Below are 15,958 nucleotides of genomic sequence, written 5' to 3'. Positions count from 1 at the left end.
CATAGGAAGAAAGAAGAATCCCTTGGCACTATATATAGAAGATTATCCCTTCGTTCGTTTATTTTTTATCTTTTAAATCTTTAACATATTCTTGACTCGAAATTTTTCAATAAAATCGCATCCGAGTTAAGGTTTTATTTCTTGAAAACCATCTTTAGACTAAGTTTAAACCAGGATAACAATATTTAGTTACCAGTGACAGGAGTAACAAACAGACTACAAATGAGGATCGACTGGAAGAAAATAGAATATATTCAATATATTTTTTTCCTTTTTTCCCCTTGTTCCTATTTTTAAAAAATTCCTTAACACACTTCGTTGAATCTGTATAGGTAATGATCCGTGTGAAGTACAAATCTTCTCAACAACTAAGGATATTTAGAAAGAGTCAATGAGGATAACCGAAAGAATTGTTCTAGAAATCTTGATTTTTCTTTCCTAAAAAAGAAACTTTTACAGATTTTATTACCCTTGTTTCTAACGTTCGTCTAGGAATTATTAAGTTTAAAATCTTTTAAGAATCTCACTACTCGCAGCATCACTTCTATAGATATAGAGTATTATATACTTCTATCTTCTCTACTTCTTATTTTTTTCCAATATAAATTATCTGCCTAATGATAAGATTTTTCGAAGCTTCCTTTACTGTTTTCCTTGAAAAAAAATTTTTTTTTATCGTACGTCTTTCTTAGATATACAATATCTAAGATCTTTTTATCCGTTCTTCCTTAGCATCTTCTATAACAATTTTGCTTCGACGCTCCTTTTATGATCCTCCTTAGCTGCTACTTATTTCCTCACTACATCTAACCTTTTACTTCTTTCACTAGTGTATGAGTGAATTTTTCATTTATAAACTGTTAAAACTTTATAAATTTAATGTATTTCCAGGTAATTCGTCTATATCCTCCAGCATCCTCATCACTTCTGTAATACTTCTTATACTGAAATAATACTTAAATATATAAATTTTTATACCTTCTATCTGCAAAATAATATTCATAAATTATAATTATTTATATTTACTTGGCTCATTTTATAAATTGCGAGCGCAAAAGATGTAGTGCACGTTACTATTTTTTTTTTTATCATAAATTTACACACTTTTGTTGCTCATCTTTCAGACCAATATCTTACAGATCTTTTCACTTTTTCTTCCCTCTTTAGCGACCATTTTTACCAATTTTTTCCCTCCCTTTTATATATATCTTTTTTTATGTCCTACACAAAGCTACTCTCTTATATTCTGACACAATTCTCAGCATCTTAGCATCTTCCAAAGATGCAAGGATGCTGAGGATAAAATTGATTTTTCGGAAAAAAATGCAGTTTAATTTATAAATAATTGAGTAAATTATACATTTTACATCTTTTTTACTAAAGTATTAAAATTATAATGTAAGGACATATGCAGATAACCTTTTACTACACCTGCTTACAGCATCCCATCATTTATCATTGTGCATCTTCTCTTTAAAGTCATCTTTCATGAGATTCAGCAATCCATGACTGAATATTCAGCATATATATGTCGACGTAAAACGTCTCGTATGTCTGACTGGTGACATTTTCAGTAGAAACATCAACTTAATTCATTTTTTTACATTAAATTTTTCGAAAAAAAATGCTTCAGATTTTCAATATTTTCTATATATATTTTTTATTAAAGAAAATGTTTACAAAGAATTAAATTATGCAATTTCTCTGTTTTTTCCTTCTTTTATTTATTTATTGATTAATTTATTAATTAAAATATCTGAAAAAACAGTTGTCAGATGCAGTTTTATTTTAGATAATCGAAGAATCATTTTTTTTTCGTACTTTTTCCTTCCAAGTGATGAAGAAGATGAAGAAGAAAAAAAACATACAAAACAAAAAGATTTTTAAAATTCCATTACTTTCTTCCATTAAGATATATCATCAAAATAATTTAAGAATTTTAATGAAGTCATAAGTTAGTTTAATGATCGAGTAAGAATTATTTTTTAAAAATTAATTATTTTTAATTCATTAATAATGTTTTGAGATTTTAAATATTTGAAAATTTTTATAATAAAGACAGGGAAATGTGGCTTTGTTCGTGTAGAAGTTAGTAAATTTTTTTTATACCTAACCTGCTGTTTTAACTATTATTTTCACTCGGGTGAAAGAAAGTGCGCATTTAATTCCCCAACATCTTCCTGTATTCAATACATTTATATATTAAAATAAGGATCGCAAGCTACAGGTTGAAAAACTAATTACAGGCTCTGACCTATTGCATTTTTATTAATTTAATTTATAATTTATTGAGATTTCTTGGTTAAATTTAACAAATAGAAGGGTTTATGTTTTAATGAATGAGCATTTTTATTGATTTAGAGCGTGTTTAAAAGCGTAAATTTCAAAATTTATCTATTTTACACTTGCATAGATATTAAATGCATTAATTTTGATTTGTGTTTTTAGAAAATTTCGAAATATTTTTGAAGTTTAAAAAGTATTTAGTTGTAATTTTTTATTATTAATGAAAAAAGAAGAGAAATTCTGCAATAAATTTTCTGTAAACTTAAGCTAATGTTCTGGAATAAATTCTAAATTTATTTGTTTTAGATTTTATTAATATTCTTTTAAATTTATTCTTGTAAATAATTATAGAAAAGTTAGATTTTCTGCTGAAATACGTACAGTACTTGAAATTTTTCTAGAATATAATTCTAATACTGTATTACTTCTTTTATCAAGAATTATCGGGAGAAATTTCTGATAATATTCTAGAATAATTGGTTTTTCAGCAAGTAAATAGGTTTAAGAATATGCATTTTTGTGAAAAAATAATCTAGAATATTCAAGAAATATTCTTGATAAATGTTTTTCTATAAAACTTTTTAAAAATATTATTTGTAAGTTAAAGTTTTAGAAGGAAAAGATTCAGTAAACATTCATCTCTTCAAGGATATGTTCTAGAAAATTTTTTATCTGTAAATAAATGTGTTCTTTGTGGAAAAATATTCTAGAATATTTAAGAATTATAAAGCAATATTTCAAGTTAATGTGTTTACTATTAAGTATTTTTTAAAAATATTATTTATAGGATAAAATAATTTAAAAAACAAGTTTCTATTCAAGAAAATCGTGTTTTCAGAAAGAAAATATACAAATAATGAAGAAATATTCTAGAATATTTTAAATACATAAATTTTAATATATTTTGAATTGCAAAAGAGTTAATTATCTCGAATATTTATAAGGAATTAATGAATTTCTGTAAGTGTTTATTCTAGAAAATCTTATTTTCTGTAAGGAAATCCTGAGTTTTCTATGAGAATATTTATGTGATTATCGAAGTTTTAATATACTTTGAGTGACATTTTATGATATTTTATGTAAAATATATCTATAATTTAAGGTATTAGAATAAAATTAAGTTTAGAACATGTTGATACAGAATTTTTGTGGAAGGGAGATTAAAATATTTTTAAAAATAATAGCAATTAAGATCTTAGAAACACATTAAAAGCAATTTTTCTGTAGAAAAGTCATTTATCTAACTATTGTCAGATAGCAAATGTACTTCATAAGACAACTTTACGGTAGCCATGATTGATTAGATGAGTTTCTACCCCCTCTCCTCCTCTGTTACGTTGCAAAGTAACGCATGGTTGGCCCAATACTTCGATTTATTAGAATTTGTATGGCTTGGGAATCATTTAACAAAAGTCATTATTCCTATCTGCGCTTCGTAACTAATGGCACGTAACGGGTGGGGTCCCTTGTCAATAATTATATCGTCTCTTGAACACACCCGGAATTGCCTTAAGAGTACAAGAAACATCTGCTGTTCGAAACTAATGGATTTGTACGCAGTTTCTCTTGCAAATCACATCACATATCATCAAGAGTTATCTGATAGCTTATAGAATTCAATGCTCTTAAGAGAGGGGGAGGGAATAAATCCCGTTCTACCTATCTTTATTCTGTGGTTAATGGTATTTATACATGGAACAATTCGATAAATTCTTGATATTAGGCTAAATAGACGGTTCCAAATTACGCTTTACAACCTGAAGCTGGTAATTACATCGTTAAGTACTTCTACTATGATATCTTGTTGATAATTAACTATATGTAGCATTATCGTCCATGATTTTCTGTGTGTTTTACCCTTTACCTATAACATCATTACTCTAGATATGTAATTATACCTGATATCATCACAACAGATATATAATTATGTATGAAAATATCATATTATATAGAGAATCATCACACTAAGCTAAGTAGTTACATATGATATCATCTCACCAAATAATTAATTATATATTAGTACAGTCGTTATATCAGATGCGTATGTAGCAACATAGCATTCGTGTGCAACATCACGCTTACATATGTTCTCATGTGCAGCACCTTACTAGATATGTATTCACTGCAGTATTATATTAGATATGTAGTGACATGCAGTATTATATTAAATATGTAATTATGTGCTATCTTATCGCTCTGAATGTGTAAACCCATTTGCTAAACACTATAAATCACAACTGTGATGTTGCACATAACTACATATTTGGTGTAATGATTTGCACATAATTACTTATTTAGCGTGAAGGTAACATAGTTAACTCGTAGTTACATAATTTCTGTTGATGATACACGAAGTTATGTGCATGTCCTCATTACAGAATGCATTCCTGAGCTACGCTTTACATAGAAACTGAAGATATTTACGCCAAAAACACCAAAAAATCAATTGATTCTTTACTGAAAGGAGTGGAATTAAAAACATTCTTTACAGGTCCTCATTAATTAAAGAAAGTAATTTTAAAAGTATTTTCCTTTAATTTAAAATGCTCTTCTATACATTTTTATAACCACTTTACTTTAATCAAACAGTAATTTACTCCAAAAACAAATAATATTTGTAAGCTTATTTCCTGAAGGGAACGTGTCAGAATAGGGAATTGAATATAGTGATGTACGATCCACTTTTGTACAGTAATTATTGGCGATCACGTGATCGAATCTGTCATGAGAGCTTTACATTTAAGTTATGTGAATTACTGTTATTTGGATACATCGTAACATTAACTGTGTTACAGTTCGAGTGTGCAAAGGCTAATAACGAAGAGACAGTAATTAAAATTTAGTTGGTTCTACACCTCTAAGGAGTTGAAGTTGTGATTAGAGTGTGTAACAAAGTTTCCTTTAATGCTTAAACACTGTACAAAACTGTATATGTGGCATAAATAATCACTAAATTATCGTATGAAAATTGATTAATAATGTAAATATACGATAAACCAACACCTTTGTTAATACCAATAATCGTAGATGAATCCTGATAAATTAATGTAAGAGTTGCTTGCTAATTTGCATAAATTTGCCGTCTTCCAACCCTATTCTTTGTTTTATAACATTTAAAAAAATGTACAATTTTATGTGTTTTACATGCATAAAGGGATAAGAAAGTCGAGATAAAGAGGGGGAAGACTTTTACCCTTTATTTTAACTTCTATCCCCCTTTGAACTCAGCAAAAATTTCGATTTTCTGGTGTCTTCTACAACGTCAATCACGCATTAAGTACATAAAAAAGTACTTTTAAACTTTTAAAAGAAGTCTTTTATTTAATTCAAGAACGTATACAAAGAAAGAGGGAAGAGGTATTGAAATACTTTTGGTATTATATCACTCAGAAAATGATGACATTTCAAACTTTCCTAAATAAGCTTCTTTCTTAAATTTTTGCGACAGGTCGCATCTTTCCCTTAAAAAATAGAAAAAAAATATATAAAAATAAACAAAGATAAGAAGGAACTAGAAGGGGAAAGGACCTAAAGATTTTAAAGAACAGCTTTTTAAAGTTCAATAGTTAAAGGAGGAAGAGGGAGAAGTAAAAAAAAAATGATAATTTATAACGTTTCTTGCCTTCTGCTTACGACAATGCATTCACCAATACATAAAAAACACGTATTTGTACGCTTCAGTTCGAAAATTGATTGACGTCCTTGCATATCCGACGGTCCGGATACGATATTTGAAAAATTGCTCTATGGATTTTCTTCTTTCCAAAACTCGATAAAACGTCATACATTGTTAGATCGGAATGTATACGTTATTGACTGTCATACGTTTTATTTACCTACTTCATCCTCTTTCAAATAGGTAAATGTCATACAGATGAAACGTTATAAGAAGTACAGGCAATATAAATGGAAAAGCTTATGATTTCTTAATATTTTTGTATTAATTTGTACACGAAAAAACTCATTTGTAATTAATTTTGTACTGTACTTGTGTTTGCTGCTGCTTATTTAAATCCATTGATTCTACTGAATTTCTTGAACTGGTATAGATTTCTACTTTACTTTTTAAAGTAAACGTTAAGTAGATGAAACATTACAAAATTACGAAAAAATATTGCCATTTTTTAATTAATTAAAATGCCTCAATGTCCTTGACTTACTATAATATATAAATTTTCGTCTACAAGTACGTATTTTTCTAATATCAGGACTTATTATACTGGCTTTACAGATAATGCTACAGAGTTTCACAGAAAACAATTTTTTGTTTTATTTAATATACCTGGACACATACATAATATTGCGTTTCGGACTCTTTCGTCCCTCTTCAGCAGGTATTTTTGTAGTACATTCTATTAAAACAATAAAATAATTTTAAAATTACATTTTACATTTTCTGAAAACCATTAATAAAATTCTTACAATTTTCGAACTTTTTTCTTTCGTTTTTAACTCCACCGGACATTCAATTTTAACCAATAACAACAATAATACTGTAAACTTAAGCCTGTATTAAAACAAATTATTATATTAATGTTTTACATTATATCCGTTTTTTACATTTATTTACTATTTTTACAACTTACATCTTTTCCTGTTCAATTTGACTTACTCCTCTTTTCCACTTCTTTCGATTATTCTTTTTATCTCTCAGACACGCCCCTTCCTCTATGATTCTTTTAAGAATCATAGAGGAAGGGGCGTTATAAAAATAGTAAATAAATGTAAAAAACAGATATAATGTAAAACATTAATATAATAATTTGTTTTAATACAGACTTAAGTTTACAGTATTATTGTTGTTATTGGTTAAAATTGAATGTCCGGTGGAGTTAAAAACGAAAGAAAAAGTTTGAAAATTGTAAGAATTTTATTAATGGATATATAATAATATAATAAATCCTAATATTAGAAAAATACGTACTTGTAGACGAAATTTATATATTATTACCATTTTTTATTTATTCTTTACTAATTTATACATAAAAATAATGGCTAATAACTGATTTCTTCTTCTATTTAATGCTACATCCATATACTTTATCCTCTTTCAAAATGTTGTACAGATGAAATACTAAAGTTTTGTTTAAAAAATACAATGTAAATACATAATATCGATGCTTTTTTGTTAATTTGTACGTAAATATAAGGATTAATAATGAATTTATTCTTATATCCTTAAGTGTTTGTCAGCCCATTGACACTAATAAATTCCTCGAAAGAGAGTGAAGAAATTAATGACTTTAACTGCTAAATGTCATATAGATAAAACAGTAAACTTGTAAAAGATATATATTACAATTATTTTTAGTATTTTCTGTACTAATTTATAGAACAAGTGCTCCTTAACAATTGATTTCTTTGTATTTCAGTTCCTGATATCCTGTTGAGTTTATCAGCAGTTGCTGGTGGTAAAGTGGATCTACCTTGCGATATCGCATCTCCTATGGAAGAAGACGAAGTTTATTTGGTTTTGTGGTACAAAGACGAATCTACTACACCTATATACAGTGTGGACGCTCGTAAAGGGAGACTCCCTCAAGCACGTCATGCTGCTAGTGACAATCTTTCGTCTAGGGCATACTTCTCAGTTATATCAAAGCCTTCGGTTCTTGAAATGGAATCTCTAGTTGCTGAAGATGAAGGAGAATATCGGTGTCGTGTTGATTTTCGTAAAGCTAGGACAAGATATTCGATTATCTACTTGCAAATAATCGGTGAGTACATCTCAACTTTACAAACTCATCACTCTTGCATCTGTATTCTAATAATCAACTCATCTTTAGTATCACTGTTGTGCGCTTTACTCATCATCTTTACTTCATATTTTGCTTGTTTATGCTAATATTACTTCTTGCACTCGTTGTATATCTATATATGAGTGCAAATACTGTCAGAGAAATTTAGAAAATACTATAATTGAAGTAGTAAAGACAGTAAAACATGCAGCAACAGAGTTAATGCTCCACAGAATGAATAAACAAAAATAAATGGTCATAAATAAAGGCTTATATTCTTGATTCTCCGTGAATATCAAGTCTTTATTTAATGAACAAAGGCTTCATATTTATATAAAATAACCATTTTTGGAACTGCAATCATTTTATTGCTCTTACAGTATTTGCACACCTGACTGAGCATAACTAAAAGATATATTTTCTACCATTTTATCTTCCTAGCAGAGGTAATTGCTCCAAATTATCCTTATCCTTTACATATTGAAAATTATAATTGAAATAAATTATATTTTTGGTATCCTCCATTCTTATACCATGTGCTTACTGCTACTACCATTGATACTGCTGAATTTCATCAACGATGTTGCATCATATTATGCATTAAAACACATAAACTTTATGATCACTGTGTGTAGAAATAATAAAGAATATAAAGAAGTTAATGTTCATTAAGTATATCATGAAGTTTTTAGTTGTTCGTGACATTTAATGCTACACATCAAGAAGTTTGTGCTATTTGTAATGTTCGTTTCTGCAAATACCAAAATAAATTGATAGATAAAGATGTAAGAGCTGCAGAAAGATGGAAGGAGTTTGATAAAACAGGTAATCCTTAAAATTTAAAAGGACGCAGAGAATGAGAACGACTCCTCTGCATCCTCCCAAAGTGTGAGGATCAAAGAAAGAGAAAAAAAGAATGCTGCAGAGAATGATGCAACATTGAACTTTTTATTAGTATTAATATCTTCATATTCTCTTGAAAAATCTATAAACAAAAACATAAAAATTTAACAAAAGATAAGAAAATAAACACCAAATAAAAACAAAGATAAGGTAGTTTAGAAAAAAAACTAGAAATGTAGACAATTCAATTAAACCCTTTAACAGTAATTTTAAAAAAATACAAAATAAAAGATATTTAATGAATAAACTGGACAAAAAATATATTAAATTAGAATTTACTTATTTTATTTTAATCAAAATTATTTTAATTATTGATCAAGTATTTTCTAAAAAGTCTTCTTTATCTAAGAAACATCCCTTTGTTTTCTGATATTACATTAGAAAAAGCAATTTTTTATTTATAAAATTGAAACTTTATAGATTAAATTACACAATAATATAAACAAAAATTTTGAATTAAAATTAAAAAAAATACATTTATATATATTTCTGAATGAAAACTCATTACAACTCTTGTCAAGTGAACTATCAGAATCTTATCAAAATCCCATTACAGTTGTCTAACATGGTAGGTGTGTTAATTCTTTCTGTATTATTTTTTATATAAAAATATATATTAAAAAAATATCTCTTATCAGACAGTTTCCTTTCACTATTTAAAGTTAAAAAAAATTAAAAAAATCAACTAAGACAAGGGAGAAAAAATAGTAAAGAACATTTAGTGATGGTTTCAAAAGAACAAAAATCCAATTTAAAGAATGCTACAATGAATCAGATAATAAGTGTGCAAAGTGATGTGTGTGTGTGTGCTTTTTTCTTTTAACTTTTCTAGTTTCAAATCGTTTAGATTTAGAAAAATTAAAGGAAAAAAAAAGAACAAAAGACTTCATTAGTTTTTAAGAGTGAATGACTATTATGTAGAAAAGATTAGAACTATTGGAGTAAGAAACTTGCCACATGGGCTTAAACATTAAATGTTTCTAAGAAGATTTGAACTCTTTTGCCTCTTGCAATACTTATGCATTATATTAAATAAATAAAAATTGATTTTCTTTAAAAATTGCACCGGGGAATGAATATCGTGGATAAAACATCAGAAATTTTGGAGCCAAAAACTTGACATATGAATACAAATATCAAATGTTTCTTGCAAATATTTTGCAAATTTGTGCCCGTGCTTAACATAGTTTATGTATTGTAACAATTCTACACTAAATTTCAATAATTTTTCAATGTTTTAAAGCCTAATTAAACATTAATCTTTTCAACTTTTGGAAGAGTTACTTTGAAGCATCACTTTCAAGTAGTAAATTGTTTTTGCTGTACACTACTAAATGTTGCATTTAATCAAAAAATATTTGAAAATTCTAGAAAGTTCAGTAGGGAATCCAATAAAATTTAGCAACATAAAATAATATTAGTCGAGTTATTTTGTTGCCATTTTTTGTAAGTTAAGGCACTTTACTAGATTGTTTAATCTTACATTATTTATGATGAGAAGTTCGGATGTTCTGAGTAGAAGAATGCTATTTTTATTTCTAAATATTTGCAAATGTTACTCAAAACTTCATTTTTTTATGCTTCTATTGCTTCAAAAATTAGTATCAGATTGTTCTTACTGCACTGACAATTGAAAAATCTATGACAAAAATGATATATAAGCAATTAGTTTACTTATATAGTACAAGTGTATGACTAGGAAACATCTTTAATGCCTTGTTCAATCAAAATTCTGCATTTGCACTATGCAATTTATGTCAAAACACCCCTTAATTCAGTTTTTAACACACTTAACTATCAGCAACTGCCCTTTGCAACTCACTACCTTAATGAAACTATACTTAATCATATAAAAAAGGGATAATAAGACTCAAAATTCCTTAAAACACAGTAACATTCTAATGTGATTTCATGACTGATTAACAGGTCTCGAGCATGGTTTTAAGCATGATAAACAGGCTGATCACCTGTGATTTCAAGGCTGATTAATTAGTTGATTATGTCTGAAGCCTGATTATCAGGCTAATATTTACTTGAATTATCACCTTAATAGTTTATTAGCCTGATAATTCAAGTAAATACCATGACTTAAATGTCAAAATTCTGCATTCACACACCAAACACGCTGAACCAGTGACACTATGAGTATGGAAAGGGTCAGAGTTGCAAGCTACACCTACCCTTTGCAGCTCACTCTCTTGATGATTAGGTGCAGCAACACTTAATCACCAAGAGGGATAGTTAGAAAAAAGGCTGACAATTATGAGTGAGACCTCAAACTACAAAATGATAATAATAAACACCAGAGGCAATAGACATATTAATAGCAAACATGCCTTTTATCTATCACGCGACCTTATAGATTCCCTACTATTGTCCCGTTTCGAGGTGTATAATTTCGTGATGGATAACTTCGTGTGCTAATTTTCGTAGCCCAGGGTTCGATAACAGGATAATTGAATAATTTGTTACTAGATTTAGTGCTGTAATCGAGAAAGAATTTATAATTTTGCACATTCTTCATACTAGAAACATGGGCTAGAAGGTAACACAAAGATGCCTCTAGCATATTTGAATATATTAAAGTTTTATGCAGTTAATTTTCTTATAGTTCTATATATATATATATATATATATATATAACAGATTAATGATAAAGTTAATGTTAAATATTTCACAATATACACAGAGTGAGAGAGGAAAGAGAGAGAGAGGTTACTATTAATTAACATTTGAAATTCGATTTAGACGTCTGTCCTTAATAATTGAGATTAATTATAGATTAAAGTAGGAAAAGCAGCAATTTGCAGATGTTAAGGATGATAAAATTCTTGTTTATCATCCGATCTCAATTATTGCTATGTTTATTATACAAGATTAATTAACCTGTACTGATTATTTAATATACGTAGCCGATAATTGAATTAAGACATATGTTATATATGGTCTGTATACGTCTGTATGTCGGTTCGTAGATGAAAAGGCTGTAATGGATAATGAGATGATCATAATTTTATGAGAAATATATATGTTTATAAGTTATTGAATAATGGATTTAATTTTGCTCCCTTCTATATTTTTCCTCTAAGAATAGATAAATTGTAAAATGCTCCATCACAATTTTATAATGGAGAAATCTGTGATAAAGCTGGAATGGTGTATCTTCGTTTCTCTCTATATATTAAGCAAATTTAATATTTTAAAATTGAATTTTACGTATAACTAATTACAAGAACTTGTCCTTTTATATATATTCTACGTAATTAACCTAAAATATCTATTAAAAAATGAGAACTTTACTAAAAGTTTCCTTCTGAAACATAATATCTATGCATTATACAGTATAGTGAACGTATTAATGATTTACAACATCAGTATCCTGACTCCATACATCACATTAATGATGTTAAGTTGAGATAAATCAAAAATCAGATCATAATTAAGTTAAATATAATCAAAATAAGATTTAAAACGTAATAAAATCATGCTTAAATGTATCAGGTAGAGGGAAAATTAATGCATTATTCCTTCAATTTATCAGTATTTATGTTACTTAAATCGACTCAACTGGCTCGTTTATTATAACTTACATATTTTATAAACGTTTTAGAAGTTAATATTTAAAAAATAAGCTTAAAAAATTTTTAAAAATACCTTAAAATTCCTCATTTATTCATGAAGATAGGAATTTAGTTAGGTTAATTTGGTGTTACTCCTATGTGTATCCACTTTTATAAATTATATGGCAATTAAAACTTAATTTAAATAAAAAAGCTTACAAATTTGCATATTTTATAATTAATTTTAACATAAAAAACACATGAAATTTTTAAGAACTACATTGAAGATTTAGGTGGAGTGTGGTATATATTTGACATTTCTAACACCATTATTATTATTTAAAATAGCTAAAAATAGTTTAAATTGAAGTAGAAAATTCGAAAATTTAATTTAGCTCCGTCTCAATTTTCCCAAGGGCAATTTTTGTCAATTTTGTATAATTCCCTTCCTTTATAATTAATTTCATGTGATTTATAACTGTAGAAAGATACGTTGCACCTTCCACTTTCTGTATATTTTTTCTATTAATAAAAAAATTAAAGAATAAAATAAGAAAATACTTGTAATTTTATTAATCATATAGCTTTAATATTAAAAATATATATTAAAAACTTTAATTTTCTCCCTCCCAATGGCACTCTAATCTTTATTGAGTTCTAATCTAGACTATTCATAACTTTTTAACTTACTTTAATTCTAAAAAATTGAATATTTACTTTAATAAAACTATAAAACTTGTTTCAAAATGTTAAGTTAGCTCCCTTCCAATGGCTCCACATTCTTCTTTATTAAGTTATAAAGATACCTGCAACATCCTGTGATTAAGTTTTAATGGTAGATTAACCTGTTTAAATTCTAAAAAATATTATGAATTTATTATAATAAATCCTTAAAACTTATTTTACTCTTTCCCAATGGCTCCACTACCTTCTTTATTAATTTATCCATGAGCATTTCATTATTAAGCTCAAACGGTAGATTCAGTCCATTTAAAATCTAAAACACAATGAAAAGTTTACTTTAAAATTTAGTTTGCTCCTTCCCAATAGTTCCATAATTATTTTTATTATTTTCTAATGGCAAATGCGTGTACAATTTATAACGTGTTAACTAATTTAAATTCAAAATAATTAAATTTTATTCTAATAAAAACTATTTAATTTAACTGGAATTTTTTATCTGCTCCCTCCCAATAACTCTAGAAAGATTCCAAAATTCTAATGGATGATTAATTCAATTATATTCTAAAGATTTAAAGATTTATTCTAATAAAACTATAAAAATTTACTCTAAAAAGTTCAAGTTGCTCTTTCCCAAAGGCTCTGAAGTGTTCTTTATTACGTTATAAAGCTACTTTCCACACATCTCCAACCCTCTATGGGAACTCCTTAAGCTCTAATGGTAAATTAACCAAATTAAATTCTAAAAAAATTGAGGATTTCTTCGAAAAAAAACCTTAAAAAAAGTCAACTTTATCGCACAAAATCTAAGAAAAATCAAATTTCTTACAAGCAAGTTTGAGAAAAATGGCTTCATCTTAACGCTCTCAAGTAAGAAGAAAAGATAAAAAAAAGAAATTTTTTCTCAAAAAAATCTGATATTTATTCAAAAAAATTGATTTTTTTATTAGAAAGTAGAAGAAACAATTGAAGCTGGAGATAAAATAGAAGAAGAAATGAAAACGTACGTTTTTTTGTTTTCAACATCGTCTTGCTTTCACGTCAATTGTCAGTCGTTGCCACTAAATAGATATATATATTTCCTGTGGGTCAATGCTGAATTTTTCCTTCTTCACTGTCGATTTTCATCAATCCAAATGGGAATTGATATGCCTAAAGGTGAAGCTGTAGAACTAACCTAAGCACTTTGACTTATTGATCTCGTGATCGCTTGGGTCATAGTCAAGTACCCTCCTTTATCCATTTGTTAATGTTTTCGCATTACTCAAACTTTCTTTAAATCTCCCCTATCTATCCATTAATTTCCGGAATAAAAAAGAGGAAATTTTACTTCTTCCTTTTTAACTTTTCTTCTTTATCAAGTTACAATCGCAGCATTATTCTTGGTTTCCTTCAAATTTTCATTATTTCTTCTTCAATTGTGCTTCCAGGATCGTTTTAAAGTTAAATTTAACTCTACCTCATACGAACTTTATATAATTTATGAGTAAACGTTATATGCGGGTTGTCCCGGAAGTCAGTTAACCGCGTTTTATACGAGGAATTTCATAATTTATAAAGCCGTCGACTAATAAAAGTCTCATTTTGAGCAGTTTTATTACGTATAAAAACAGTAATTAAATGGTTAACTGACTTTTGGGCCACCCTGCATATATTGAGGTTGTTATTAACCGAACTAATTCAAGTCTTATTCGAAGAATTATGAAATTTTCAACCATTTCGTCAAGTTAAAGCATAATTTTGCTATGCTTTAACTTGATTATAATTAGTTCAACGTGTTGGAAATTTAATGATGTTAAATTTAATTAAGTTTTTAGCATAATGGAGTTTAATATAATCAATTGAGAATGTGATAAATTTGAGCATTCAGCAGTTTGAGGTTAATGGAGGTGAACGTGATAAGTAGTTCAGCATAAGCAGTTTAATAGAATTGAGTATTAATCAATTAAGATTGTAATTAAAGAGCATAATGGAGTTGGACATGATCAGTTGGGAAATTACTGGAGTTCAGCATAATCAGTCGAAAATTGAATGGAATTGAGCATAATCAATTGAGAATTTGATACAGTTGAATACAATCAGTTGGTAATGTAATAACTGATAAAGTTAAGTTTTTTTTAGCATAATTAAGTTAAGTTATTGAACATAATCAATTATAATGAAATTGAATTTAATCAGTTTTAAAATATAATTAAATTAAGCCTTAATTTTAATTTATTGAAGTTAAATATAATGAGTAGGAAGCATATATAATGAATTTGGAAAATATAAAGATATAAAAATAATTAAATTATATGCTTAAACGATGTTAAATACAATCAATACATTAAATAATTTATAAAAAATTTAATGATTTAATATAAAATAAAATTCCAAAATTATCAAAATTCGAGTTCAAAATTTTTCACCTTAATAATTGCTGTTAACTTTATAAGTCTTCAGATTGGTTAGAGAGATATTAATGTGGTGAGCCATATCTCCCGAACTAACGGTCAGATTTCCCTAAAAAATTCAGAAACCATTTATCCTTAATACTGAAAATGCCATGCAAAATTTCAGAAATTTTCGACAAAAGGCACTGGAGTTATTAAGCTTCAAATAAGTGAAAAAAAAATTCGTGTTCCCACACACAAACACACTAATGCAGAAAAAAAGGGCGGTTTTCTTTATGTGGGGATTTTTAAAATCTCTACATACAAAAAACCGTCATTTTTTGCATTTCTAGACATTTTAAGCTTCCTAGAGTCCAAAAATGCAGAATTCTTGAAGATGGGGAGGGTCGTTTTTTGA

General features: G+C 27.4%; 1 protein-coding gene across 1 annotated transcript in view; it reads left to right on the top strand.

Moving 5' to 3' along the window:
* The window catches only part of LOC111621294 (hemicentin-2-like), a 261,961-nt gene that overhangs the window by 142,247 nt on the left and 103,756 nt on the right, over window positions 1–15,958 (top strand). Inside the window, exon 2 of the mRNA XM_023363380.1 lies at window positions 7,659–8,003. Within this exon, the coding sequence (XP_023219148.1) occupies window positions 7,659–8,003 (345 nt within the window). The remainder of the gene's footprint in view (window positions 1–7,658; window positions 8,004–15,958) is intronic.

Source organism: Centruroides sculpturatus, unplaced genomic scaffold (genome assembly GCF_000671375.1).
Source record: "Centruroides sculpturatus isolate CEXI.00-Female unplaced genomic scaffold, Cexi_2.0 scaffold86, whole genome shotgun sequence".
NCBI lineage: Eukaryota > Metazoa > Arthropoda > Arachnida > Scorpiones > Buthidae > Centruroides > Centruroides sculpturatus.
The sequence above is the reverse complement of the archived record's forward strand: the minus strand, read 5'-3'. Positions and strand labels throughout refer to the sequence as shown.